A 24,595-nucleotide genomic window follows, 5' to 3' on the forward strand; every position below is an offset into this window, starting at 1 on the left:
AAAAAAAAAAAAATTAAAGATTTTCTCCATTATTGGTTTTGCTCAGTAAAATTGAGCAAAGATAAGACAAACTATATAAATGATGTATAACTGTAATCATAGTGAACCAGAGAATAAAGATTAAATATTATTTGTATGTTATGAGTAGCAGGCAAAAAAATAAAAGATTTTGTTTGTGGCTACCTTGAAATAGTTAAAGGGAAACTACCACCACGATTCTACCTATAAAGGTAGAATGGGTGGTAGGTGGATGAATGGGCTGTGAGGATAGCCCTTTTTTGGGGTAATCCTCACGTCCCGGCTTTCTTTTAGTAAACTTTAATCCGCGGATATGTAAATTTTTTTAAGCGGCTACTGGGGCGTGGAGTAGCCGGACATGAGGCTACAAGTCGCGGCTACTCCACGCCCCAGTAGCCTCTTTACTCCGCCTACCATTTCATCTTCGTCGCGCAACTCCTCGTAGCTGCGCACCCTCGTCCAAGTAATTTATGGAGTCTTACTATTATTTAGGCCTCTCAAAGTCACTTGAAAGTGGAGTTGTCGCTCACAAAAGTAAGTTCTGGAAATTTTCATGAAAATGAGAAAAATCGCACCTAAAGTTCTAAGCCTCATGACATCGTAGAAAAATGACAGGAGACTTAAAAACAGTGTTATCATAAAGCAGACATCCCAGAATTATTAGTTATCCAGCTTTTTGTGTAGTTTGACTATCTGCCTGGAAAGCAGAACATTTCAAACTTTTAAAATGAAGAATGTTTCCGAACTTTTGCCAAATTTTCCTTTTTTTTCCAGATCGAAATGCAAAACTTATAACTTAAATTTTACAACCAACATGAAGTACAATGTGTCACAAGAAAGCATTGTGAAAAAACACCTGGATATGTTAAAGTAATTTGTTAAAAGTTAATTTGCCTGACAGGTTCTCTTTAAGTGCCACCTGGCAAAACTACGCCAGGTCCAACCTGGCATAGTTTTGCGCAGAAACATTTCTTAAAGCAGGTTTTTAAAAAGTATGCACCGGGCAGGATGTAGTCGCATAATAATCTTAAATTCTTGCAGTGGACAAGAATCTGCGATTATTTCATTGCTTCTATGCCAGAAAACATAGTGTTAATGCAGAGCAAGGCATAAAAAAAGAAGCCTTCTATAGAGCTTATATACACAGGCACTTTTCACGTCCGAATGGTATCAGGGATTTTCACTGCTGACATACTAAGCCATTATTTTCTATGGCCCTTTTCATGGCAAAGGTGCATACATTTAAAAGAAATGCTCAACAACATCTCATATGGTGTTTTGAGTAATCATATTGATTTGGGAAGCTCTGTGCAGCGCTGCGTAAGCTGTGTGCCCTATATAAATAAAGAATTATTATTATTTATTACATAAAATATGCTATGCTAAAGGCATATCTTTATTTTTCCATTGACATAGCTGTATGCGTACTAGACATCTTTTCACAGCTAGCCTGAGCCACAAAAGGTAGAACAGTTCCTATCCCTGCCTATATTACAGTCCACTCGGTCTTTTATAATTGCAATTGGCATGTGCGTGTGGCACTCACCCACTGATGACACACAGGACGTAAACAACCGTACAAAGGACCATTGTGTATGTCCCATATAACGGCACAGTGCATGTAGCACAATTTATAAACTTTTTTTTTTTTATCAGAAGCGTTGTCCGCTTACTGTTCTAAATAATATTTAATAGGGCGTTCCCATTTCAGAAAATAAATCTTATTGTTATCTTATTGTACAATGAATAGTTATCCAATTTCCCACTATACATTAAGCGTCAATTCTTCATGGTTTTGTTCCCACGTGGCATCTACATTGCTTTTTGGAATGCAATACAACAGCTGAGGTGAGGAGATGTGCCATATTGTCATAAAATTTGTGTTTTGTAAAAGCAATGTTATAATGTGCTGTTGTAATGTGCTTCAAAATGCAATGTAAACGCCACATGTGAACACAGCCTTCCAGGGGACAGAAAACTTATCTATGGTCATGTGATGTCACACAGGTGCACGGCTCGTTATATCACACAGCTCTGATGCACCTGTGTGACATCACATGACCAGGGACAGTTTCCTGTCCACTGGAAGGAAACATAAGAGTTTTCTATGTAATAATAGCAAGCAGAGATCTAGATATCCATGAGTAATTGATACAGGAATATAATAAATGTGATGAGGAACATGATAAATAGCACGTACATTTTGTGGGTCAGTACCATTACTGCTAACAGTGCAGGTTTTTTAGGGAGTTAATGTTTTTGTTGGTACCTTGTACATTTTTAGCATCAGTTATTTGTAAAGCATCTTCATGATCATTTACGTTAATTAATGGTAAATTAATGTAATAATAAATCGTTTAGTTAGTTCCTTTTTTTTCTTTTAAAAAATATTTTTAAACATTTTATCATTTATATTACATTCTTTTGCAGTTCAGGGGTACTTTATCATGTGTATAATTCACTAATACAAATGTATTGTAGCATATAATGCCTAAAAGGAGCAGCAATATGAAAACCATTGTTAGGCACCATCAAGTTCCCAAGATTGCCTTGTGGGGGTGTGACTGCTGATGTCAGTATCTCTGCTAAACTGTGAGATACCTGGGTCATTACTGACCATGTCATCTAAGGGGTTACATATGGTTATGTTACAGATATGTTGTAGACGTATATAGGTGAAAAAGGGTTTAAGGACATTTAGATATGAGTGGAGCAGTCCCCCATTTTGAACCCACACTTTGTTCACAGCACTCCCATGCTGGTGGTCTCCAGGCATTCTTGTATTACTTAGACATCTATTCCTCAAATGACTCCCATGTAATAGTACATTTCCATGGCCTGATCAGTTATATACATGAAAATATATATATATATATATATATATATATATATATATATATATATATATATAATGTACCATATATAAAGATGCAATTGTTTTGTGATACAGTAACCTTAATTGTCTGTCACGATTCCTGACCACTTAGTTACATTGGATTGTGGTTGTATGGTGCTCACAAGTAATGCCCATGTAATGTGAAAAATGGGAATTCAATGACAGGCATTCATTTTGAAATTCCTTAAAGTTCATGGGAATAAACTAAAGATAATATGGATTATTTTGATTACCATCATAAGTCGGTCTTTGTCTGGTTTTTTTGGTCTTTTCTGCTGATCAGAAGCATCTTAGCGGTTTTCCCTTATTGATACATGTGGCATTGAGTCTATAGTGAATTTGCTACTTTTGTTTTAAAACAAAAGTCGCAAAAAATCTCCAAAAGTAGAGAACTGCTCTAAGCTAGTTTCTACAGCTGGTGACAGGCAGCTGTACCTTTGCAGCAAAATTTGCCACTTTTTTGCAACTTTTGTTTCAAAGAGTCTCAACTTTCACCTCTGGATTCAGGTGATAACCCAGGGAACACTGCAAAAACTAGACCAACTATCTTAAATCACAAGAGAGAGCCCTTTTAGGACTGCCTTGTAGGACTGCCGAGGTGATAGAATTTGATATGTAACTGGTGGTTGTGCACGGTCCATTTTTTGAATGTGATAAATAATTTGTTATAATTTTATGGATTAAATAAAAGTTATGTTTTAGGCCTGACCGATAAGGCTCTATTCTGTCTTAGGACACTTCTGTAAATAGATGACCAACTATCTTAGGCGCAAAAATGCCATGAAAAGACAGATAAAGGAAAAAGCAAGCAAAACGTTTGACACTTGTGCCCCATTGATTACTTGTAAACGAAATATAAAGCCAATAATACCAAGAACAAAGCCAATAATACTAAGAACAATATGCACAAATAGACATGAATGTTTAATGATAAAAAATGTGCCAAAGACAAAACACAGACAACACACAAAGTAAAAATAAATCTGAAAATGAGCTACACAAAATTAATATTGGTATTATTATAATGATAATATTGGTATTATTCTCTGGATAGCGTGAAATAAATGCATGAAGTGAACAGTTTGAGCTGCATTGTCATCATCTGCAAAAAGTTTCATTGTACCTGTATATATAAAAGAGCAGAAATGATTGCACAATATCATAGCCATGGCAGAAGGACAATTGCTACCACTCCTTTCCAGACACACAAATGTCAGAGACTGCGCCAATCTGATGCGCACAGGCTGTACCATTCTAAGGCATTGTCCGGTAGGGACTGCACCGTCATGTAAAGAATAAAACAGATGAGGGTTAGGAATGTACCATAATAGCATCAAAGAACCAAGAACAATATCTAGTTACAAATAGGTGTACCATGTCAGGCATAACCCAGCAGAGATGAATACATCCCAAGCCCCCCTTAAGTACTGCAGCAAAACTAAAGAGCAATGACTCTACCCTTCCTTTTCTCCAAATCTCATTGTTTCCTGTAGAGAGGATACAATCAATACATCTCTTTATATACGCTTCTGCTGCCGGCTGCCAGGCAGAGTTTATTGATCTCTGCATATCAGGTTAGACCCTTTCTATTGAGCTCAGACACAAAATGTAGGAGGGCAGACAAAAGGCATCCAGAGAGACACAAATACACACACATAAAATACATAGGCATTTATAGGTTTAGGATCCCTCTATATCACATATATGCATGCATATTTGCTATTGCATGATTATTAGAAGAAAACTAACATTGTTGTTTTGTTTTTTTAAAAAGTGCAAGCTCTACGAGAAAGAACATTGATTTCTACCAAAGGCACAATAATGGAGATAAGAAAAGTGCCATTTTTATTAATCACCTTCCATAGAAGCGGAGATAAATCATACAATTCAGGTCTATAAACCTGCTCACCATAAAATGTTAACCCATACGGCATTGATTTTCTTGCTCTAAAAAATGTATTGTCCAGTCTGAAATATTCGAGCCACTCCTAGGTTCCAGCTGTATGGCAGCCATTGTCCAGTTTTCAGTCCAGGTAACTAAAGCAAGTGCATAGATATCTGACTTGTGATTTCTTATATATTTCTTAGTTATAAATGGCTAACATATATTAACCTGGAGATACAATATCATATGTGTCTATGGCTTTTCCTAGCAAGTACCATTTGGGTATAAAACCCATGACTTAAATATGCTATTGCTGTATTTATTCTGTCAAAAATACTCATCCTAAGTATTTGGAGCAGGGAGCAGCTACAGATAAGAGGAATGTAATAATAGCCATGAAGTAAAGCTACCATCCATAGCAGGTTATATTTATAGGACGCTGGCAGTTGTCATGCTATATTAGGTTCATTAGTAATAATTAGCAATAAACATTGGGATTACAGATGTATAAATATATCTGTGGCTGATTAATGTAATAATACTGATATTTATAGATTACATACAGCGGCTTTTTTTTTTTTTTAAAAGGATTATTTTTTGAGGGGCGGAGGGGAGTATTTTTTAATATAAAATACTCAGAATGGCTTTAAAAATAAAAAGTATAACTTATCACACAGATCCCCTAACATTTTTTACCGAGTCCCTGCTAGTTTCTACTGCTTGGTTATATTGACATGACCACTGAGCCAATAAATTCACCGAAAGCCTGAACACATATCCCACTGAAACACCCCTTTGCTTAAGTTATCTTGCTCTATGAATCTCATTACACTGGGCCAGTACTGGGTATCATCCTAATCATTACCCATTCTTTGTATACAGCACTGTATTCTTCCACATGTAGAATGTACAAGCTCCAAAGTAATCATAGCTGGCATATGTGGAAACCAACCAGGATCATTTCACTAATCAGCCTATCAGAATCAGAATTGACTTGTTTGTGATTCAAACATTTTTGGCTTCTTGTGAAAGCAAATGACTATAAAAAGCACCATCATCTGCTGAAGAAGTAAAATACAGTTCCGTGAGGTTACAAAGTATCATGCCTTTACACTGAAGTGGAAGGGAAGACTATTTCAATGGATGCATCCTAAAAAGAAAGGTAAAAAGAGAACAGTAAATCACAGGCACTGAACTCAAACTAAAAAATAAGTATAAATGTAAGTTTTATATGGAATTTTACCTTTGGCTTTTCTCCCTCTGTAATCGGTGAGACTGATTTCAGACACACTGGGCCACCTTAGGGAAACAGAAAAATCCAGCTAAAATCTTGGATCATAATGCATGTTTGCTACCAACACACACAAAAATATGTTTACACAGAACTCTACCTAACACAGTCTGTAGCTTTGTAAGGTCAGAAACTGCTGACAGATTCTCTTCAATGTGTGGAAATTTCTTATTTAACAAATAATTGTCTTTTGATCTGAAGATACTTATGATAAAATTACTATACCTGTCACTAAAGTATACAATAATGTGCTCCCCTTTTGCTTCTAGCTATAACCCACTAAGTCATGGGCTCATTTCTGGCATCAGAATGTTAGCAGTAGATCTTTTAAGTTGTGACATATGGGACATGTTTCACAACACATTCTACAGAATCGTAATGGACAGAAAAAAAGAAGCCACCGCCTCCAAGAAATACAACATTATTTACTGGCTTGATTATTTCCATGATGATCTCCATCCCATGAAAGTTGCACAGACATACACACCTACTGTGGAATCAAACCAGATGGACTAGCCTTGGTTGTCCATGGGCACTAATGGACGTCAGGTTCCATGACCCAGTCACTGCTTCACCTATGGTACTCGGTAGGATTAAATGTTAAAAGTACTAACAAATACATCCCAGGGACACCACTGGAATACTTACCTTCATATTGCAATAACTTGAGTCAGTCATCACAATTTGTTGCTTGTTAAACTCCTTCAGATTCTTAGAAATGTAGATTTTATCTGCTATCAGTATATTATTAATTGATTATTTGCAGCCTAATTTTCACATCTCAACCGGTGGCATTGTCACATGACCTGCATATGTAATTTTTTGTTATTGTTTTGTTATGTTACCTGTGAATCCGTCACCTATTTCTTCACTGATTCTCTCTGGAAGAGAGACACCTCCAGGAGATCGCAGCCTCCGAGGGCTTGGTCCTGAAGTTAGTGCAAGGCTGAGAGATGATGGAGGGGAAGGAGAACTATGTTCACACGAAGAGAAAGGCACAGAAGCACGGGTACGAGAACCTAAGAAAGATTCAATATTTAATATCTTTACAATCTTTATCCTTTGTACTTCTTTTTATGATGTCTTTTCTAGACCTACCTCTTGCTGTCAGGAGAGCGCTCACTGTCCGTTCACTTATTGCATTGAATCCAGCCTTAATATCCAGGAAAGAACGGTGACTTGAACCAATAGTAGATGTGTCTTGGACTCGATGCTCTTGATGAAAAATGAATGGTTTGTCAAACGTTATTCACATAACACTTACAATCCCCTACAACAGTGATGACGAACCTTTTGGAGACTGAGTGCCCAAACTACAACCAAAATCCACTTATTTAACGTGAAGTGTCAACATTGCATTTTAAGCAGTAGCTTATTGCTACCTGTTCTTCAACATCTATCAATCGTATCGGCCCCTGAGGCCACCAATACAGTTGAAAGAAATAGGGCAAATTCAGACTCTTGTTGAAGATTCTCTCCAGGGTCTCTCTGTAGAGGATATTGCACTTCTGCCTGGGTGCCCACAGAAATGACTCCAAGTGCCCCCTTGGTTCGCCACCACTGCCCTACAATAAGCTTAAACAACATACAGCAAAGCTACTTGAAACTAAAAACTACATTAAAAGGACATCTACCACCAGGATGCCCACTCTGGCAGGATCCTCTCTTTTTTTAGCTTCTTCCCTGATTTTTACAAAAAAATGCAAATTAAAACTATGCAAATAAGCCTGACGGGCTCTGGCCTCCATAGGTTTTAATGGAGCCTGGAGCCTCTCGGACTCAATTTGCATGATTTTAAAGTCTTTTTTTCTTAAAAACCAGGGCAGAAGAAGCTTAAAGAAAATCAGATCCTGCCAGAGGGGGCACACACCAGTATGTCAATGTGCCTGGTTTACAATCCTTCATCCTGGTGGTAGATTTCCTTGTAATATACAAATGTTTTTTGTATTTTAAACAGTTAACCTTTTGTTGTAGCTTTCTAGGTAATTAATGCAGATTGCTCTGTATTTCAGAGTTGTTGCAATGTAGTCTAATAAATGAGTTAGCAACTAACAATTTTTCATCTGGAGTTTATTCTTGTGAGAATTTCCGGACGATTAATCACACAGTAATTTATTGTACTGGCAAACAAGCCTTGATAAATTTCCTCCATTATGCCAACTCCACACCAAGTGGGCATGGAGGTCCTTTCCCCTCACAGGTTATAGCACAATTCTATACCAGGAAGGACTGCTCTGCCATTCACCAGATATACTAAGAGGCTGGTATTTTTTGATATATCGAGCACTAGTAAAGGGGTGAGGGGAACATGATAAATTCCCCATATTGCTTCCTGTGGCTTGGCCTATACCCAACCCATTTCAGAAGGTTTTTGCTACAGGATCCACAAAAACTACCTGTGTATTCTCAGGCTAATATAACACTTTTTGGTGCATTTTGCTTTTTTCTATATGAAATTTTTGACTACATTAAATATTGTCTTAATGAATTATACATATACAGGCAGTTGAATTTGTATGTAAGTCGGAACTGTATACTGTATACACTCGAGTATAAGCCGACCCGAGTATAAGCCGAGACCCCCAATTTTACCACCAAAAACTGGGAAATCCTATTGACTGGAGTATAAGCCGAGGGTGGGAAATGCATTGGTCACCGACCCCCCCCCCCCAGTATACAGCCAGCCTGCCCCAAGTAGTATACAGCCAGACCAGCCTACCCCCAGTAGTATACACCCATCCCAGCCTGCCCCGTGTAGTATACACCCATCCCAGCCTGCCCCGTGTAGTATACACCCATCCCAGCCTGCCCCGTGTAGTATACAGCCAGCCCAGCCTGCCCCGTGTAGTATACTGCCAGCCCAGCCATGTCCCCAGTAGTATACAGCCAGCCCAGCCTGCCCCCAGTAGTATACAGGGAACCCAGCATTAAAAAAAAAATAAAAAACCTATATGCTCACCCTCCAGCGGCTCGATGCGCAGCGCTGCTCCCCCGATGTCAGCGCTGGTCCTCTTCTGTCTTCAGACTTCTTCTGTAACATCCTGCAGGGCGCGGTCAACCTCTTCCCGGCTGGCAGGCGTATAGTATGACGCAGCCGCTGCTGATGTCATACTATGCGCATGGCTGCGCCCTGCAGGATGTTATGGAAGACAGAAGAAGTCGGGAGACAGAAGAGGACCCGCGCGGACATCGGGGGAGCAGCACTGTGCATCGGGCCACCGGAGGGTGAGTATATAAGTTTTTTTTATTTTTAAGTGCTGAGCTGGCTGTATTGACTCGTGTATAAGCCGAGTTGAGGATTTTCAGCACATTTTTTGTATTATATTTATAATTGTAACTCCTGACAAATTTTTTGTGGTCTCTGTGACAATTGGATTTTAAAAATGTTGAATTGTTATAACCAGGATTAACAATAAAGCTTAATCACAAACACCTTTGATAATTGTTAAAGCTGTTTATTGTAGCCTAAGGTTAAAGTACAGTAAATTACCAAAATCCAGAGGTCCGTTTGTAACTAGGGGTCGTCTGTAAGTCGGGTGTTCTTAAGTAGGGGACCACCTGTATTATAACTAGATTATTACCCCATTATTAGATTATTGTTAGATCTATTACCTAACTTAACCTTAGTTAACTAAATCTATATTTATGGCAGATTAAATGATGATGATTCCTCACTTTAAAAAGCAGGTAATATGTTCTCTTATTTAGGGGCAGCAACTCATCCATGGTAGTGCCCCACTGTAAGCAATAGAATATAGACACCTTTCATTGTGCCTGTATTGTGAGAAGGGGTAAAAAGGAACAATACAGGCACGATACACAGGCACATATAACATGTCACAATACATTTAGCTTTTAAAGCTTTGGCTTCTGAGAACAATATACAAAATTGAGAAAATCCATGCGCTATCCGCCAGCAGAGGGCGGTGTAACAGCATGCTTCTGAATACACGAAGAGCTATTAGAAATAGGCTGCCATTACAGTTGTTAGTAAATGAATCTAGGGATATGCACAACAATATGTCCTACATTACCATTTATCATAAATCAGGTGCATAACATAGCATATAATGTGAAGGAAAACACGGATTCCTTCATCTAGTTTTAGTTGTTGAGAAAACTATTACATATGAAGAATAAGAATCTCATAGAATTTACTGAAAGTGACCAGCATCTGATAGACCCAATGAGGGTTATATATCATTGGTTTTCCTGGGATTTTTTTAGCTTAAAAAAAAAATCTCAAAGTAGTCACTGAGGTTTTTTGAGACGTTACAGTGCTAAAAAGTCTTACAGGACTATATACACCTCTTCAATAATCTGGCCTAAATAACACTGTGCAAAGTCAGATTCATGATTTAAGACTTTTGCAAAAAGTCTCATAAAAAGTCTCAAACTTACTCCACTTTTTATTCATTTTGAGACTTTTTTGGAACTTATATTAAAGGGACAAAGCCACTTTAAAGAATCTAATGGGCAGCAGAGCTCCAAAAAAGACATAAAACTGTCCCAAGGACCCGCCTAATGATAAATAACCCCCTATGGGTATGTTCAGATGTCATTTCAGTGGAAAATGCTCTGTTTTCACTTATGCATTATAGGGCATGTTTTTGGAGCCAACCTTATTATAACATTTGTTGCTGATCATGTGTCATTCTATCATTCTGTCCAGAATTTGTGTGTGGGCTTCTGATTGAGCCACCAAATTAGGTGTATACATAGCAGCAGCGCGTCGGGTGCGGGTGCATGGAGAGGGCTCATGGGCCTGAAGTTGAAAATGGCAGTTGTACAGGAGGTTTTCATTTTTGTAAATGTATGAAAATATTATAAAAACCTATACAAATTTGGTATCCCCGTGATCGCACCGACCCAAACAGTAAAGTAAACATGTCATTTGGGGCGCACATGGAAAACCGTAAAATCCAAGCCCACCATTTTCACTGCATTTGGATTTTTTCCCCCGCTTCCCAGTGCATATTAAATACTGTCGCTATGAAGTGCAATTTGTTACGCTGAAAACAAGCCCTCACACAGCTCTTTACATGTAAAAATAGAGTTATAGATTTATGAAGGTGAGGAGTGAAAAATGAAAATATAAAAACAAAAAAGGGGCCAGTCGTTAAGGGGCTGAATTGGTGTGAACAGAGCCTAAAGCTAAAATTGGTTGAATCACGAACCAAACAGACACGCTGAGTTCAATTTGGTTCAATCCATGAAATCCTGCATGAACTCAGAAAAAACTTGTTAGTGGGCATTTAATTCAGGCAGTGAATTAGTACCTGCCTTAGTACCTGTTTTCATTAACTTATGGCACTGTTTTGTGCCATCCTTAAGCCAATTCTTCTAGAAATACCAGCTGGATCATACCATTTGGTGGTGGGTGTCCCTTTACAGTTTGTGTAATCATTGCTGCCTCTTCCAGACTGTGCAGGCATACACCCAAGACAACACCAGACATAAGGAAACTTGTGTGTGTCGCATCAGGTAGCAGGCTGCAGAATCTCTATGGGGGCTGAACTGCAGATAAGAACCCCTTTACTTTTAAAAACAGCTGAAGAAGTGCTGCTTTCTTAAAGGGGTTGTCTTGATCATGGTGGTCTTGTCCCCCTAATAAATAGAGCAACAGGTCAAGTATCCACCCTATTGCCTTATTTATTGTCTATGGGGCTACAAGAGATAGTGGAGGACAGCAGAACATGAACACGGAATGTGTTATTCTGATTGTTAAGGTACTGGTAGAGATCTATTAGGTTATTTTTTGCTAACAGGTTGTCTCTCTTTAATGTTACCTTTAATTTAACAATGGATTCAGTTACCTTTATATAGTCCTCCTTGATCCCATAACAGTTTTGTGATCTCATTGGTCCAAGTCTCTTTTACATTTGAAGTCTCTGCTTGAAGAAGTAAGGTCTCACGAGACTTCTGGCGACGGAACCAAAGCTCAATTCGGGTGTCTCCCTCTGTAGCATTCTCTGTGAGACCCATGTCAGCTGTCTGCATTACAAGGCAATAAACCATTTTATAACCGTTATTTTCTATCTTTCCATTTATATATAGCCCATTACAATATTGTAAAATAAGTATTAAGTAGTTAGGATGTAATATTCAATCATTTGTTAAATTGTGTTTCATAACTTTGATAAAAAAAATTTTTAATTAAAAATTGTGTTTGGAAAACATTGTTAGACTCCATAGCATTATTTTGTACCTCATAAACTGATTGACAAACTAGTTTAGTGCAAACTCTGACAGAATTCAGTCGCGGACAGATTAAATCTCCCCCATTGTTTTTGTGATTCTCAGTGCTGTGCCAGACCACTGTGGCTGCAAACACACTGGCCCACATTTATTAACACATTTTCTGTCTGACTTTGCACTGAAAAGAACATGCAAACTGCTTGCACATGTAATTAGAAAGTGTCTGCGCCAGTTCTGCGCCAGCACAATGTCTGAAAAATGTGCACCTAAAGGGTCGTGTTACTTCTTAGTGAAAGTTTATGCCACATTTATTACTGACGTGTGCCATAATTATGCAGCATAAACAAACTGCACCAAAAAAGATGGTGCATACTTCCAGAGCAGTGCATTAATAAAGACCGTGCACCAGTTTTGATGAATATGGCGCACTCTGCACACTCCACATACAAATTGCACATAGTGCAGTTTGCTTTAGACTTGCATTAGACTTGATTATTTCGTTCAGAGACATTGCCAATTTTTTTGAGACATGAAGCAATAATGGGCTCATTATGCGGAACAAGAACTGGTTGGCTCTATTAACATCAAGAGCATGATAACTGACTCATTACAAAGTACAGGTACATCACAGACATATAATTTGTTGGCAGTCCTTAAGGTGTTAATATTGTCAAATACCTAAGCTGTTCAGCTGTTTATTTTTTCCTTTATCCTCCGATACCCTACCTTAAAAGCTTGTTTGAATCCATATGTCTCCAGACCTCCCTCTGCAGTCTTCAATTTACTGAGAAGCAGAAGTTTCTGGAATAGGAATACATGTCTAAAAGACTTCTTTCTTCCAGATAACACAGTAAATACATCCTTGAGAAGCAGGCGACCATGTTCCTTCTCATCCACCTACGAATAAACATAACAAACCTAAATATAAAATCACGATTCCCTATTTGGCACAAATCTTCCACTAGACCAGCGTTAGCACAAAAACTAAATATATGTGACCCCCAAGAAGATTGGTTAAGTAGTGCATTAAATAAGGATAGGTCAAAGACAGTATTGACGACATGGTATGTAACATCAGGCTTTATAACGGATAGAAGAACACACGACATCAAAGGCCATAAATAATCTTTCTGTCTTTTGTTAAAACTAGTGGTTGTGGTTTTCCCGATGGAAGTTTAAGTCACGTTTTAATCTTAGAAAATGTACAGTTAATTGAAGTGGGTTTTTAATACCCAAGCTGTTTTTGATACTGATCAGATATCACCATGGTAAATAATCAGGCTTAGATTGTTGGGGGTTCCACACTTGGACCTTGTACCAATATGCTTTTCCAGGCGGACTCAGGTATAAAAACCTTAACACTATGCAGAGGATTCAGCTGAAAGCAGTATATCAGTGATGCTGAACACTAGTGCCATTCAGGTCTGCAGTACCCAAAATTGCACTAGGATTTTAAAAATAACTTTATTATTTCTCTTCATGATGTGGTCTCAGAGAAATTCGCATTTTAATCCATATGCTAAGGAAGACCAAGGTTGTGTCAGACACATGGAGCACTGCTATGATTGTACATATTAGCTGATTACCCTCTCCATATATATACAAATATACAGGAGAATTTTTTGTGAGATGGGGCAACACTATAAGAAGAGGGAAGCCATCTGCATGGGAAGAGAAGCGCTCTGGGTGTTGAGGACATGATTAAAATACAGATTAAAATGGAAATGCCATAATGGATAGAAGTGTTATGTATCTATAGTAGAAATCACAGTGCATTTCTCTACATGCAGATTAGAACATTTAAAGACTCCCTTAAAATTATCTAAATGGTTTTCCCGCTAAAATATATGAAAAATGTGACTTATTCTACTCCTGCAAAAATACATCCAGTTTGGGTAAAGGTAAAAAAAAAGTTAAAATAGAGGGACACAAAAGTATTTGGAAGTGCCATTTTTATTTACCCTGTTATTTTTCCCTTGACCTTGATAATTATTAGCATCCTGCTGAAAATTGTCTGATCACAGGGGTCTGACGACCACCAGTCTCCCTTAAAGGCGTATTCCAGGAAACAGCATAATTCACATACAAATGAGTCAGTAAAATTTAAGCTAATATGTAATAAGTTGTTATCTAAAATGGTGCTCCTCTTAGCAGAAAAATGCTGTGGACATACAATATAATGAAAAATTTAAATGCTACCAGCCCTTTAATAAGTCTGTTAATTTCCTTCACGCAGAGAAGACACAGGACAGAAGGTGGCCGTTGGTCACATGTCCACAGCACATGTCCTGCACCTGCCTGGGCAGGTCATGTGATCTTCACCCTTTTTGGCTGTAGTCGGTTGGTTGCAGTGCATCCAGTAAGACTAGTGTTTTGGTTATGTGCAGTGATGGCAGTTACACACATCATTACTATGGTAACTGAGCAGGACAGTCTGTTACATCATCACTGGGAGCAGAGCATAAGAGGGAGGAGGAATTACTGAGGACTAAAGGATCAAAGGAGTTTCCAGTGGCGGCCATCTTGGTTATAACTTCACCTACTTTAGAGAGGCCATAACATTTTGTGAATCATAAAATCAAACTATTTAAGCTTTATTTTATAAATAATGACATTGAGTTTTGTTATATCCATTTACTTATAGCATCATGGGTTTTTGTATCAGACGTTCATATTCCCGGAATACCCCTTTAACCCCTTATATTTTTGCTGTTATCTGCAAAATTACTTTAGTTAGAATTTTGAAACTCCAGGTATTCCTCAAGTATGTCATTGTTGATAATATCCAGTTGTTCATATAATTTTTTTTCATAGGCATTATGGTGTAACAATGCTTGTTTGGTGAAAACTACATCTACATGAATTGGGGGCCTTTTAGGCCCCCGCTGTTTTTATCATGTTATCAGAAGTGTTTGTGTCTCAAGTTACTTTATTTGTACTCAGTAATGCTGGTGGAGGGGCCGGGTGTGGATAATAACGTGAGGATGTCATGTAATTTTTGGAGGGAGTAATAAGGCCATGACATGACCTCAGGTCCTCTGAACACAGTAATGAGCTGTGTATAGAGTATGCACTGAATTTACAGTATACACTGACAGTGTACACTGAATACACAGTATACACAGAAGGATCTGGGGTCTGAAATAGTCAAAACTCTTGATGTTCTAATATTCAATTCAGGTAGAAACATCACCATGGACAATTATTTCACCAATGTTGAACTAGGCAATTCTTTGCTTGCAAAAGCTATTACACTTGTTGGTACTGTAATGCCTCACATGATAGAGTGAAGCGACTTAAAATGCTTGCCAAAGCAAACTAAAGAAGCAATGAAACAGTGTGGCGGACAGTTTCAGATTATTCCAGAGCCAGGAGAAAGAAAACAAAAGCGTTGTTTCATATGTCCAAGAAACATAGAGAGGAAAACTGAGCGATATTGTTCCACTTGTAAGGAAACTGTTTGCAAAGAACACTCTTCTGAAAAAATAACATGTCAGAATTGTTTTGAAGACTAATATAATAGAAAAGAAAGTTAGAATAAAAATGTAGCTGCAGTGGGTTGCTATACATTTCTATGCATTTTTGTGTATTTTCATGTCTTTGCGTGAAATTTGGGATAAAAAAAGATTTTTTGGTATTTTCTGTGAAAAATTATAATTAAAATGTTGTCCATTATTCATATTTTAATGAGCAATTTTGAAATAAACTTGTGAAAGTTATTTAAGTGTGTTTTTCTACATTATGTGCATAGGGGCCTAAAAAGCCCCCATTACGTTAATATGTATATTTTTAACGTCATGCATTCTAGGGTTAACTGAACTCTTGAATACAGGGAAGCTATTGGTTCTTCATGGAAGCAATACTGGAAGTTTCATATCAATCAATGGAGTGCCAGAACTATGCAATACAGGAGAGCAAAGAGGGACTTGCTGTTCCTTAATCTTGCTTTTATTGCAACTTAACAATATTATATAAAAGAGTAACTAGTAGTTAATCTGAAAATCTTATTAGTCAAAAGATAAAAAACAAGCACTATAGTCAATTGCAATTATTAAAGCTACATCAAAACCAAGCCTTTGTAAATAAATACACAAATTAAGAAATTAGGTTTATGTTATTGAAGCAACATCAATACCTAGTTATTCTGTTATTCACCAAGTAGGAAACATCAATACCTAGTTAGTAACAACCTCAAGGTATATTACAGCCTTGGTGCTGAGCATCGGCCACCTTTTCTAGGAGGGCTGTTGACTAAAATGGAATATCCAACATGTTCAAATGCACTGTACATCAGATTTACAAGGTTGGTACCTCAAATCCACGAATGGCTTCAGCAGCTAGCAGATTTTTTCCATGGAGTACCAGGGAGCCAATCAGTTCCCGAGCAGCATGTAAAGACTGTCGTTCTTGTTCTGCATCCTGATCACACTCCTGCATCATATCTCCAAGAAATCGCTGATACTGGTCTAATTGCTCTAGTGGTCTCTGCAGAATACCCCATGACTCCTCCTCTTCCTTCTGGTCCCTCTTCTTTCCCTAATAAAAAAATATTTCCAACTAAACTTAGGGTATCTAACAAAATATATTGGGCAATCACTGATTTAAACCATGTCAATACAGACACTATAAATGCTTAAGAATACCAAACAATAAACTGAATACAGTTTAGCAATTTCTTCCTTGTGCAACTACTTATAACTCGTCTTCAAGGTTGAACCAATGTTTGTGTTTACCTGTGATAAATGCTCGATATTGCAATAAAATTGTAATTGTAGTTAAAATGGTAGTGGCAGTGTTCCAAAGTTTCATGTGGATTTCATGCTGTAAACATTTAGATTGGTAATCACATTTTTCACTGCTGAAAGTGAATGTACCCGTATTTGAGATGGAAATAAGTTGAATTGAGACAAGATATATATATATACCATTTGGCCAGACAGGGAAGTAGGCAGTTACCTAGCCTTCACCACTATAGTTGGCTAGCTAGTGTTTGTGATTCTTTTATCAATTTGATTGTGGTCAGATGGGGTGACAAAGCTAATAAACAAGGTTGGTGAACCAGTAGCTGACACACAGACCGCCGAATCATTCCAATGTGTTACGCAACCTACATTATTTATTTTGGTGTTATAAACCATACCTCTACCCTGGGGCAAACACTGGTAGCCTGAACAATCCCGAAATTTTGGCTAAATCATAAAGAGTGATTTTTAATGCTCTCTTTCAGGCTACAAGTAAGTTTTGGGTAGTCGTTGGATGTTATTCCATTTGACAGAAACATTAGGTAGATTTTTAAAAAAGTTTTGAACTTGTATAGGTAAAACTCATTCTTCTTTTTTAAGCAAAAATTGTAAACATGCCACTTTGTCCACTTTTGTCGTGGAAACCTGCATTATGCGTTATTCATACTATACAATTATGTCACCACAATTTTCACATATACAGCTTAGTGGCAGGATCCCATGGAGCCCTAGTAACTACCTGACAGCCGTCTTTGAGCAAATAATTGTTCCCGTCAGATTCCCATATATTGAACATATAATTTTACCTGGTCTCCAAGGATCTCTATAGCGAGTCGGGGTGGGTGTGGCCTCGCTGGTCTGAATCCAGCAGCTCCTCCCCATGCTTTCTCTGCATGCAGGAGTAATGTCACGTGACCAGGTTGATATCATCACAGGACCTTTAGCATGCTTAACATTAGCAAGTTGTACACCAAGCATATATCTCATGAAATCACAGCATAATATATCACATGAAATCACAGCAGCATGGAGAGGAGTAGAAGAAGTCCATGCAGGAATGCTGTGATTTTTATGTGGTCAGATATGCGCAGTTTGCTAATGTTAAGAGGCTAAAGGACATGTGATGATTTCTCCCTGGTCACATGACATTAGGCCACTGAACTCGCTTTATAGATTCCTAGATACCAGGCAAATTTATATCTCTTATTTTAGGGGGATCTGAGGGAAACTATTTTTAGGAACCTGCCAATAGCTGTATTTGTGAAAAATGTGGTGACAGGTTCCCTTTAAGTAATAGAAAACTTCTTTAAATAATAGTAAGAGGTGTGGATGATATTTTGGGGCGTTTATCTTTATTTTTTGCTGAAATACAGCAGAGCACACCATATCTGAGATCAGAGTAGTTGAGGAGAGTTTAACCAAATCAGACTACCAATGTTTTTACTACATATTCTGCCGGTCCCTATTCCCCTCATCCTCTGAGAGGTCTTTCTGTCCCAGGATGGAGGCCAAGATTTTAAACATTGGTTCCCTTTCTGAATCTTAGTAATGAAGAAAAAGTTTAAGAAGTTTTTCAATAATAGTGAGGAGCTGGACAGAGCCTTTTAATAGTCGTGCACAAAAGCAGATTTTCTGCCTTTAACAAGCACACGACTAATGATGTATGAAGCTCATAATTGTGATGTTAACATTATTGTTGGGTCCGGTTCTACTCCATTTCTGGCTGGAGGTTAGGTCCCTCATTGGGGATGTATTTAATGTGCAAGTCCCTTTGGACCCAGAAATGTATCTTTTAAATCTATATCCTAGCTCCTTTTGGGCTCCGAGTGCCAGGTTGTTCCTACACATAATAACAGTGGAGAAATGTTTAATATCTCTACATTGGAGGCGCTCTGTCCCGCCATCATTATTAGATTTATATGCGCGTCTCAGAGATCTTAGGTCCATGGAACCACCGTGCTTTGTTATACTACAGATAGATTTGAAAAGACCTGGACTCAATGGGATGCCTATAATGCTAGATTTTTCCTGAAACATCACTATTAAACCAGGCTAATTCTGGTGGTATCTAGGCCTCCGTGTCAAAAGTATTCATTGTATGTGACTTTTTTTACTTTTTCAATTTTTTTGTCTTTTCTGGTTTAATATGTAATAATTATGAATCTTGATGTTTATCATCCGCTTGTATCTCGAAATCTGTGTTTTGAAAAATTTAAAACAGAGTGGAATTAAACAAACATTCTTGTTGGCTGCACAGACCTTTTTTACATAGAAATATGTGTTGCTGCCAACCAATACATCACAAATATCCACAAAAAATATGTGATAAACCCTCAAACAAGTGTTTGCTAGTGTGGTGCCATTTTTGGACAATTACACATGGGGTGCAATTTAACATAGGACAATTTAACTACCAGCAAAGTTAAAGGGAACCTGTCCCCAGGGACCTCATTTTCACTAAAGACAGGTTACAAAAGCCCATTACAGCTGCAATCTGTCTTTCTGGCGTCTCTAAGTATTTGCATTACAATATAATTGTGTTATAATTTACCTTGCATCCTGACAAAATCCTCTGTGTAGTCCTAGGGGTTTGGCTTTGGCTCCGATGCATTTCAAAAAACAAAATGTGACTTGTCTGTGCTGCAGACAGCTCAGCTCTTGGCCCCCACCTTTGTGCTCCTGTACAGCTCTTCCCTCCCCCACTGATGTCCGACTCTGTGTAGGAGAAGAATGGAGGAGCTGTACAGGAGCACAAAGGTGGGGAGAGCTGAGGAGTGAGTAACGAAGACAAGTCACATGTTGTTTTTTAAAATGCATCCAAACCAAAGCCAAACTACTGGGAATACACAGAGGATTTTGTCGGGGTGAAAGGTAAAGTTATAACACAGAATTATATTGTAATGCAAATGCTTAGAAAATGCAGATAGGCATTTTTGCACTACAGGTGTGATGGGCTTCTGCTACCTGTCTTTAGTGAAAATGCGGTCTCTGGTGACAGGTTCCCTTTAAGCTAAATTTCAAAATCAATACCAAGTTATTGTAATATACTGAAATATAGCTCTCCGCATTTCAGAATCTGTGCTCCATCTGTAAATGGGGTCTGCTGGGGAGTCCCATGACACTCTCGTCCAGCGCTGTCCGCGTTCATGATTCCCCGTGTAGATGTTATATTATACTTCACGGCAGCTCAGGGATAGTAAGTGCTTCTGACCCTGTAGTGAGTAACCCACCCGTGTCTGGAGAGGAGCACATGCCGGCATCTGCAGCCATATGTAGTGAATGTGCAGGATTCATGAGTCAGTGTAAATGCCAGTATGTCCATCTTTGCAACACAATCTGAATATGCGCTGCCGTGAAGTATAATATAGCGTCTACAGGGGGAATCATGAACGTGCACAGCGCCAGACAAGTGAGTGTCATCTGACTCCCCAGCATGCGCCATTTACAGATGGAGCACTGATTCTGAAATGCAAAGAGCTATATTTCAGTGGGATACAGAACCTATAATGGTAAGAATAAAATTAAGAAAAAGTAAATTTCCTTGCCACTTACCTTTAGACTCCCACTTGGAGATGGAAGGAACAGCTCTACTTTTTGTTTGTTTTTCACATACAAAGAATATAAACGTAACTGATCTGCCTAAAGCGTAACAGAATAGAAGAAATAACAGGTATAAGAGACATCTTGATAATGGTGAATTTATGTATTCTTTTCACATTGAATAGATAAATGATAGCAGGAATGTATCAAACACAGACAAATTGTGTAACTCAGAGCAGCTGCCAGGATGAAACAGACAAGGGTCAGCAGGGCTTGGACTCACATGCTGCAGGAAGCTGTCAGCGACAGTCAGCGGATGAGACACACAATTTTGGAGGTCTCTCAGGAAATGAGTGTGGAAATTAAGAAGTTGCTCCAAGCTCCCTCTCAGTGCCAGGCCAGCCGGACACGACCCTCTAACTTCCAGGGATCGCCGCAAAGACTGCACGTAACTTCGCTCATTGCACAGGAGATCTAATAGTAAACGCTGAGGAGACCTATAATCAACAACAAATATGAAATCCCTAACATGGATCTGTGTGCAGAAGTGTAATGACAACAACTAGGACTTACAATATCGCAATTCATGGTAAAATGTTTAATGTGAAGAACAAAAATACATGAGAACTCCAACCTCTGAAAAAATGTTAATCCTTACATAACATAAAATAATATAATATCATGCCATTCTTTTTAGCACAGTTGTGGCATAATTGTTCTGATGCATCCCATATACCACACATTTCTGAACAACAGATTTGTAGATATAGAGGTTCTCATAGAATATGTATAATGCATCTGCTACCACCTTTTACACCACTAAACTACCAGCATTCTTAGGTTGGGTATGAAATATTCTTTCTAGAATTCCTTTTTATGTGAAATCTCAGCCATTTACCTATTTATAAATAGCCTCCGAAATTATATGCAAATGTGCTGAGAATAGTCACTTTTGCCTGAGATGAGTCGCTTTTAGCAGCTGGAGGCAGAAACACAATCCTGATGCTATTTAAAAGATGAGATTCTTGATATGATATCAAATCTAGGTGCTATACAGCCCAAGGTATTCCTGCCTCATCTCTGACAATAAGTGACTATTCTCAGCTTATTTGAATAGGACTTTGGAGAAGATTTCTTTTAGGTAAACAGAGGAGTTTAAACATAAAAGAGGGAATTCTAGAAATATTTATTTAGTTGTGGAAAAGCTTTTAACAGAGTGGGAACTAGAAAATCTCAATGACTCAATGCGTTTGAAAGAATTGGAATTGAGGACATCCTACAGAACAGCCTGCAGTTTTATTTGTCATGGATTTCTTCTAGATTTTGTGATCTGAAAGGTGAAATCCACAATAAGGTCTATAGTAAAATACAAACATGAATTTCCCCCATTTAAGCACAAACATAGCTCTTACTGATAGAAGCAGACATATGTATTTATATATAAAGCAACTCATTTCCAATGTGGAAACACAATGCCTGATTTTATCTTTACGGAACAAAGACATATTCGTCTTTGAGCAATGGCTGACTGCCAAGACACAGTTTATAGTGATAGCTGGAAATTTCTGTATATTTTCTCAATGTGTGATAGAAGGATGTGGCTGAAAATTATATAATCTGACTCATATCTTTAACTATGCAGTGTACATGGACCAGACATGAAGAAAAAGAGCATTTGAGAACTATTGAAAGCTGGTTTATAGGACATATGGGCTGTAGTTTCTAATCAAACATTAGATAGAAATGTGCTACATTAATGACAGAATTTGAGGATAATATCAAGTTGAAGATATTTTTTGGAATAGGATAGATCTTTTATAGTTGATTGGTGGGAATGCAACATATAGAAGCAATGGGGATCAACTAAGTCTAAGAGTGCGGTATAGTTGGAGCTGGAAGCACACAACTCCAACCACAACAGCTGATTGTTAGGGGTGCAAGGTCGTAAGTTCACACCCCCACCAATCCCTTTTTACTGACCTATTCTAGTGATGGGTCATTACTAGGTTTCAGCCTTATAGACATCTATAAGCGCTTGTCGACATGCACCGTTTTATTATGGTAGGAATATGGCCCTGGCTGATGAGCGGAGCTGACGCTTTAAACAGTGGGTACCACTACTAGAGATAACTCTGATCAAGGTTCTTACTCCTTTTACATTGCAGTCAAAGATGGATATATTCTTCAGCCCCTTGTAAATTTGCACATTTAAGAGGTAAATAATTTTTTTTCACCATTGGGCCCAGGTTGTGTAAAAATAAAGAAGTTATATTTACTGTATATACTCGAGTATAAGCCGACCCGAGTATAAGCCGAGACCCCTAATTTTACCACCGAAAACTGGGAAAACCTATTGACTCGAGTATAAGCCGAGGGTGTAGTATACAGCCAGCCCCCATGTAGTATACAGCCAACCAGCCCCCATGTAGTATACAGCCTGCCCCCAGTAGTATACAGCTTGCCCCCCAGTACTATACAGCCTGCCCCCCTGTAGTATACAGCCTGCCCCCAATAGTATACAGCTTGTCCCCTTGCAGTATACAGCCTGCCCCCAGTAGTATACAGCTTGCCCCCAGTAGTATACAGCTTGCCCCCGGTAGTATACAGCTTGCCCCCGGTAGTATACAGCTTGCCCCCAGTAGTATACAGCTTGCCCCCAGTAGTATACAGCTTGCCCTCCGTAGTATACAGCCTGCACCCAGTAGTATACAGCCTGCCCCCAATAGTATACAGCTTGTCCCCTTGCAGTATACAGCCTGCCCCCAGTAGTATACAGCTTGCCCCCAGTAGTATACAGCTTGCCCTCCGTAGTATACAGCCTGCACCCAGTAGTATACAGCTTGTCCCCTTGCAGTATACAGCCTGCCCCCAGTAGTATACAGCTTGCCCCCAGTAGTATACAGCTTGCTCCCAGTAGTATACAGCCTGCCCCCAGTAGTATACAGCCTGCCCCCAGTAGTACACAGCACAGCCCCCAGTAGTATACAGCACAGCCCCCAGTAGTATACAGCTTGTCCCCAGTAGTATACAGCCTGCCCTCAGTAGTATACAGCAGCCCCTATTAGTATACAGATAAATAAATAAACTTAATTCTCACCCTCCGTTGTCCCGATGTTCGTCGCGGCTCCCGGCGGCTTTCGATCCCCATCGCGGCTCCCGGCGGCTTCTTCACTCTTCACTGGCCAGGAGATCGCGCTGGCCGTCGCACACTGTGATGCCGCGCTGTCGCCGCTGATGACGTCATCACAGTGTGCGACGGCCAGCGCAATCTCCCGGCCAGTGAAGAAGCCGCCGGGAGCCGCGACAGGGATCGGGAGCCGCGAGGAACATCGGGGACACCGGAGGGTGAGTATTAATTTATTTATTTTTATCATTGACTCGTGTATAAGCCGAGGCAAGGTTTTTCAGCACATTTTTTGTGCTGAAAAACTCGGCTTATACACGAGTATATACCTTTTTCCCTCACCTCCAGTCCAGCGCAGCTCCTCGTGTTAGCACCAGTTCCTTTTGTTATATAGAGGCTTAGCAGTGACGTTGTGTTGACTGTGCGCTCCTGCTATAGACTGTATTGATGTTACGCCACCGTTGAGCCTCTATAAACCAACAGAGGCTGCGCACCAGTTTTCTGGCAGACTTTGCACAGGTATTAAACCCCTTAGTGACCACCCATATGGATGTCGCCATCGTTCACACAAAAAATAATAAATAAAAAAACACAACATGTTAGGTATCACCACAGCCAAAATTCCTAATCTATTAAAATATAGAAATTGGTATTCCAGGGGGGGAACCCCATAATGGAAAAATGCGCTCAAATGTCCAAATCACCACTTTTTTGCCCTTTAGCACAGTCCCCAAAATGGTAGCAATAAAAACTTCAGCTTGTCCTGGAAATAATGACACATTAGCCAACTCCGTACTCCTAAGTATGAAAAGGCTTTAATTTTTGGTAAAATCTATTAACATCTTATAAAACCTATATAAATTTGGTATCCCTGTGATCCTGCCAAACCAAAGAATATATT

The 24,595-nt window shown here is 38.9% G+C and overlaps 1 protein-coding gene across 1 annotated transcript in view; it reads right to left on the reverse strand.

The window, feature by feature from the left end:
• Window positions 1-3,819: 3,819 nt before the first annotated feature.
• Window positions 3,820-24,595, reverse strand: part of ARHGEF40 (Rho guanine nucleotide exchange factor 40) — a 66,881-nt gene continuing 46,105 nt past the window's right edge. The window contains exons 14-22 of the mRNA XM_072149247.1: window positions 20,854-21,067; window positions 20,583-20,669; window positions 16,600-16,824; window positions 13,015-13,185; window positions 11,907-12,084; window positions 7,189-7,305; window positions 6,936-7,109; window positions 6,043-6,098; window positions 3,820-5,949 (exon numbers count right to left, since the gene is read on the reverse strand). Of these exons, the coding sequence (XP_072005348.1) occupies window positions 5,908-5,949; window positions 6,043-6,098; window positions 6,936-7,109; window positions 7,189-7,305; window positions 11,907-12,084; window positions 13,015-13,185; window positions 16,600-16,824; window positions 20,583-20,669; window positions 20,854-21,067 (1,264 nt within the window). The 3' untranslated portion in view covers window positions 3,820-5,907. The remainder of the gene's footprint in view (window positions 5,950-6,042; window positions 6,099-6,935; window positions 7,110-7,188; window positions 7,306-11,906; window positions 12,085-13,014; window positions 13,186-16,599; window positions 16,825-20,582; window positions 20,670-20,853; window positions 21,068-24,595) is intronic.

This window comes from Engystomops pustulosus, chromosome 1 (genome assembly GCF_040894005.1).
Source record: "Engystomops pustulosus chromosome 1, aEngPut4.maternal, whole genome shotgun sequence".
Taxonomy (NCBI): domain Eukaryota; kingdom Metazoa; phylum Chordata; class Amphibia; order Anura; family Leptodactylidae; genus Engystomops; species Engystomops pustulosus.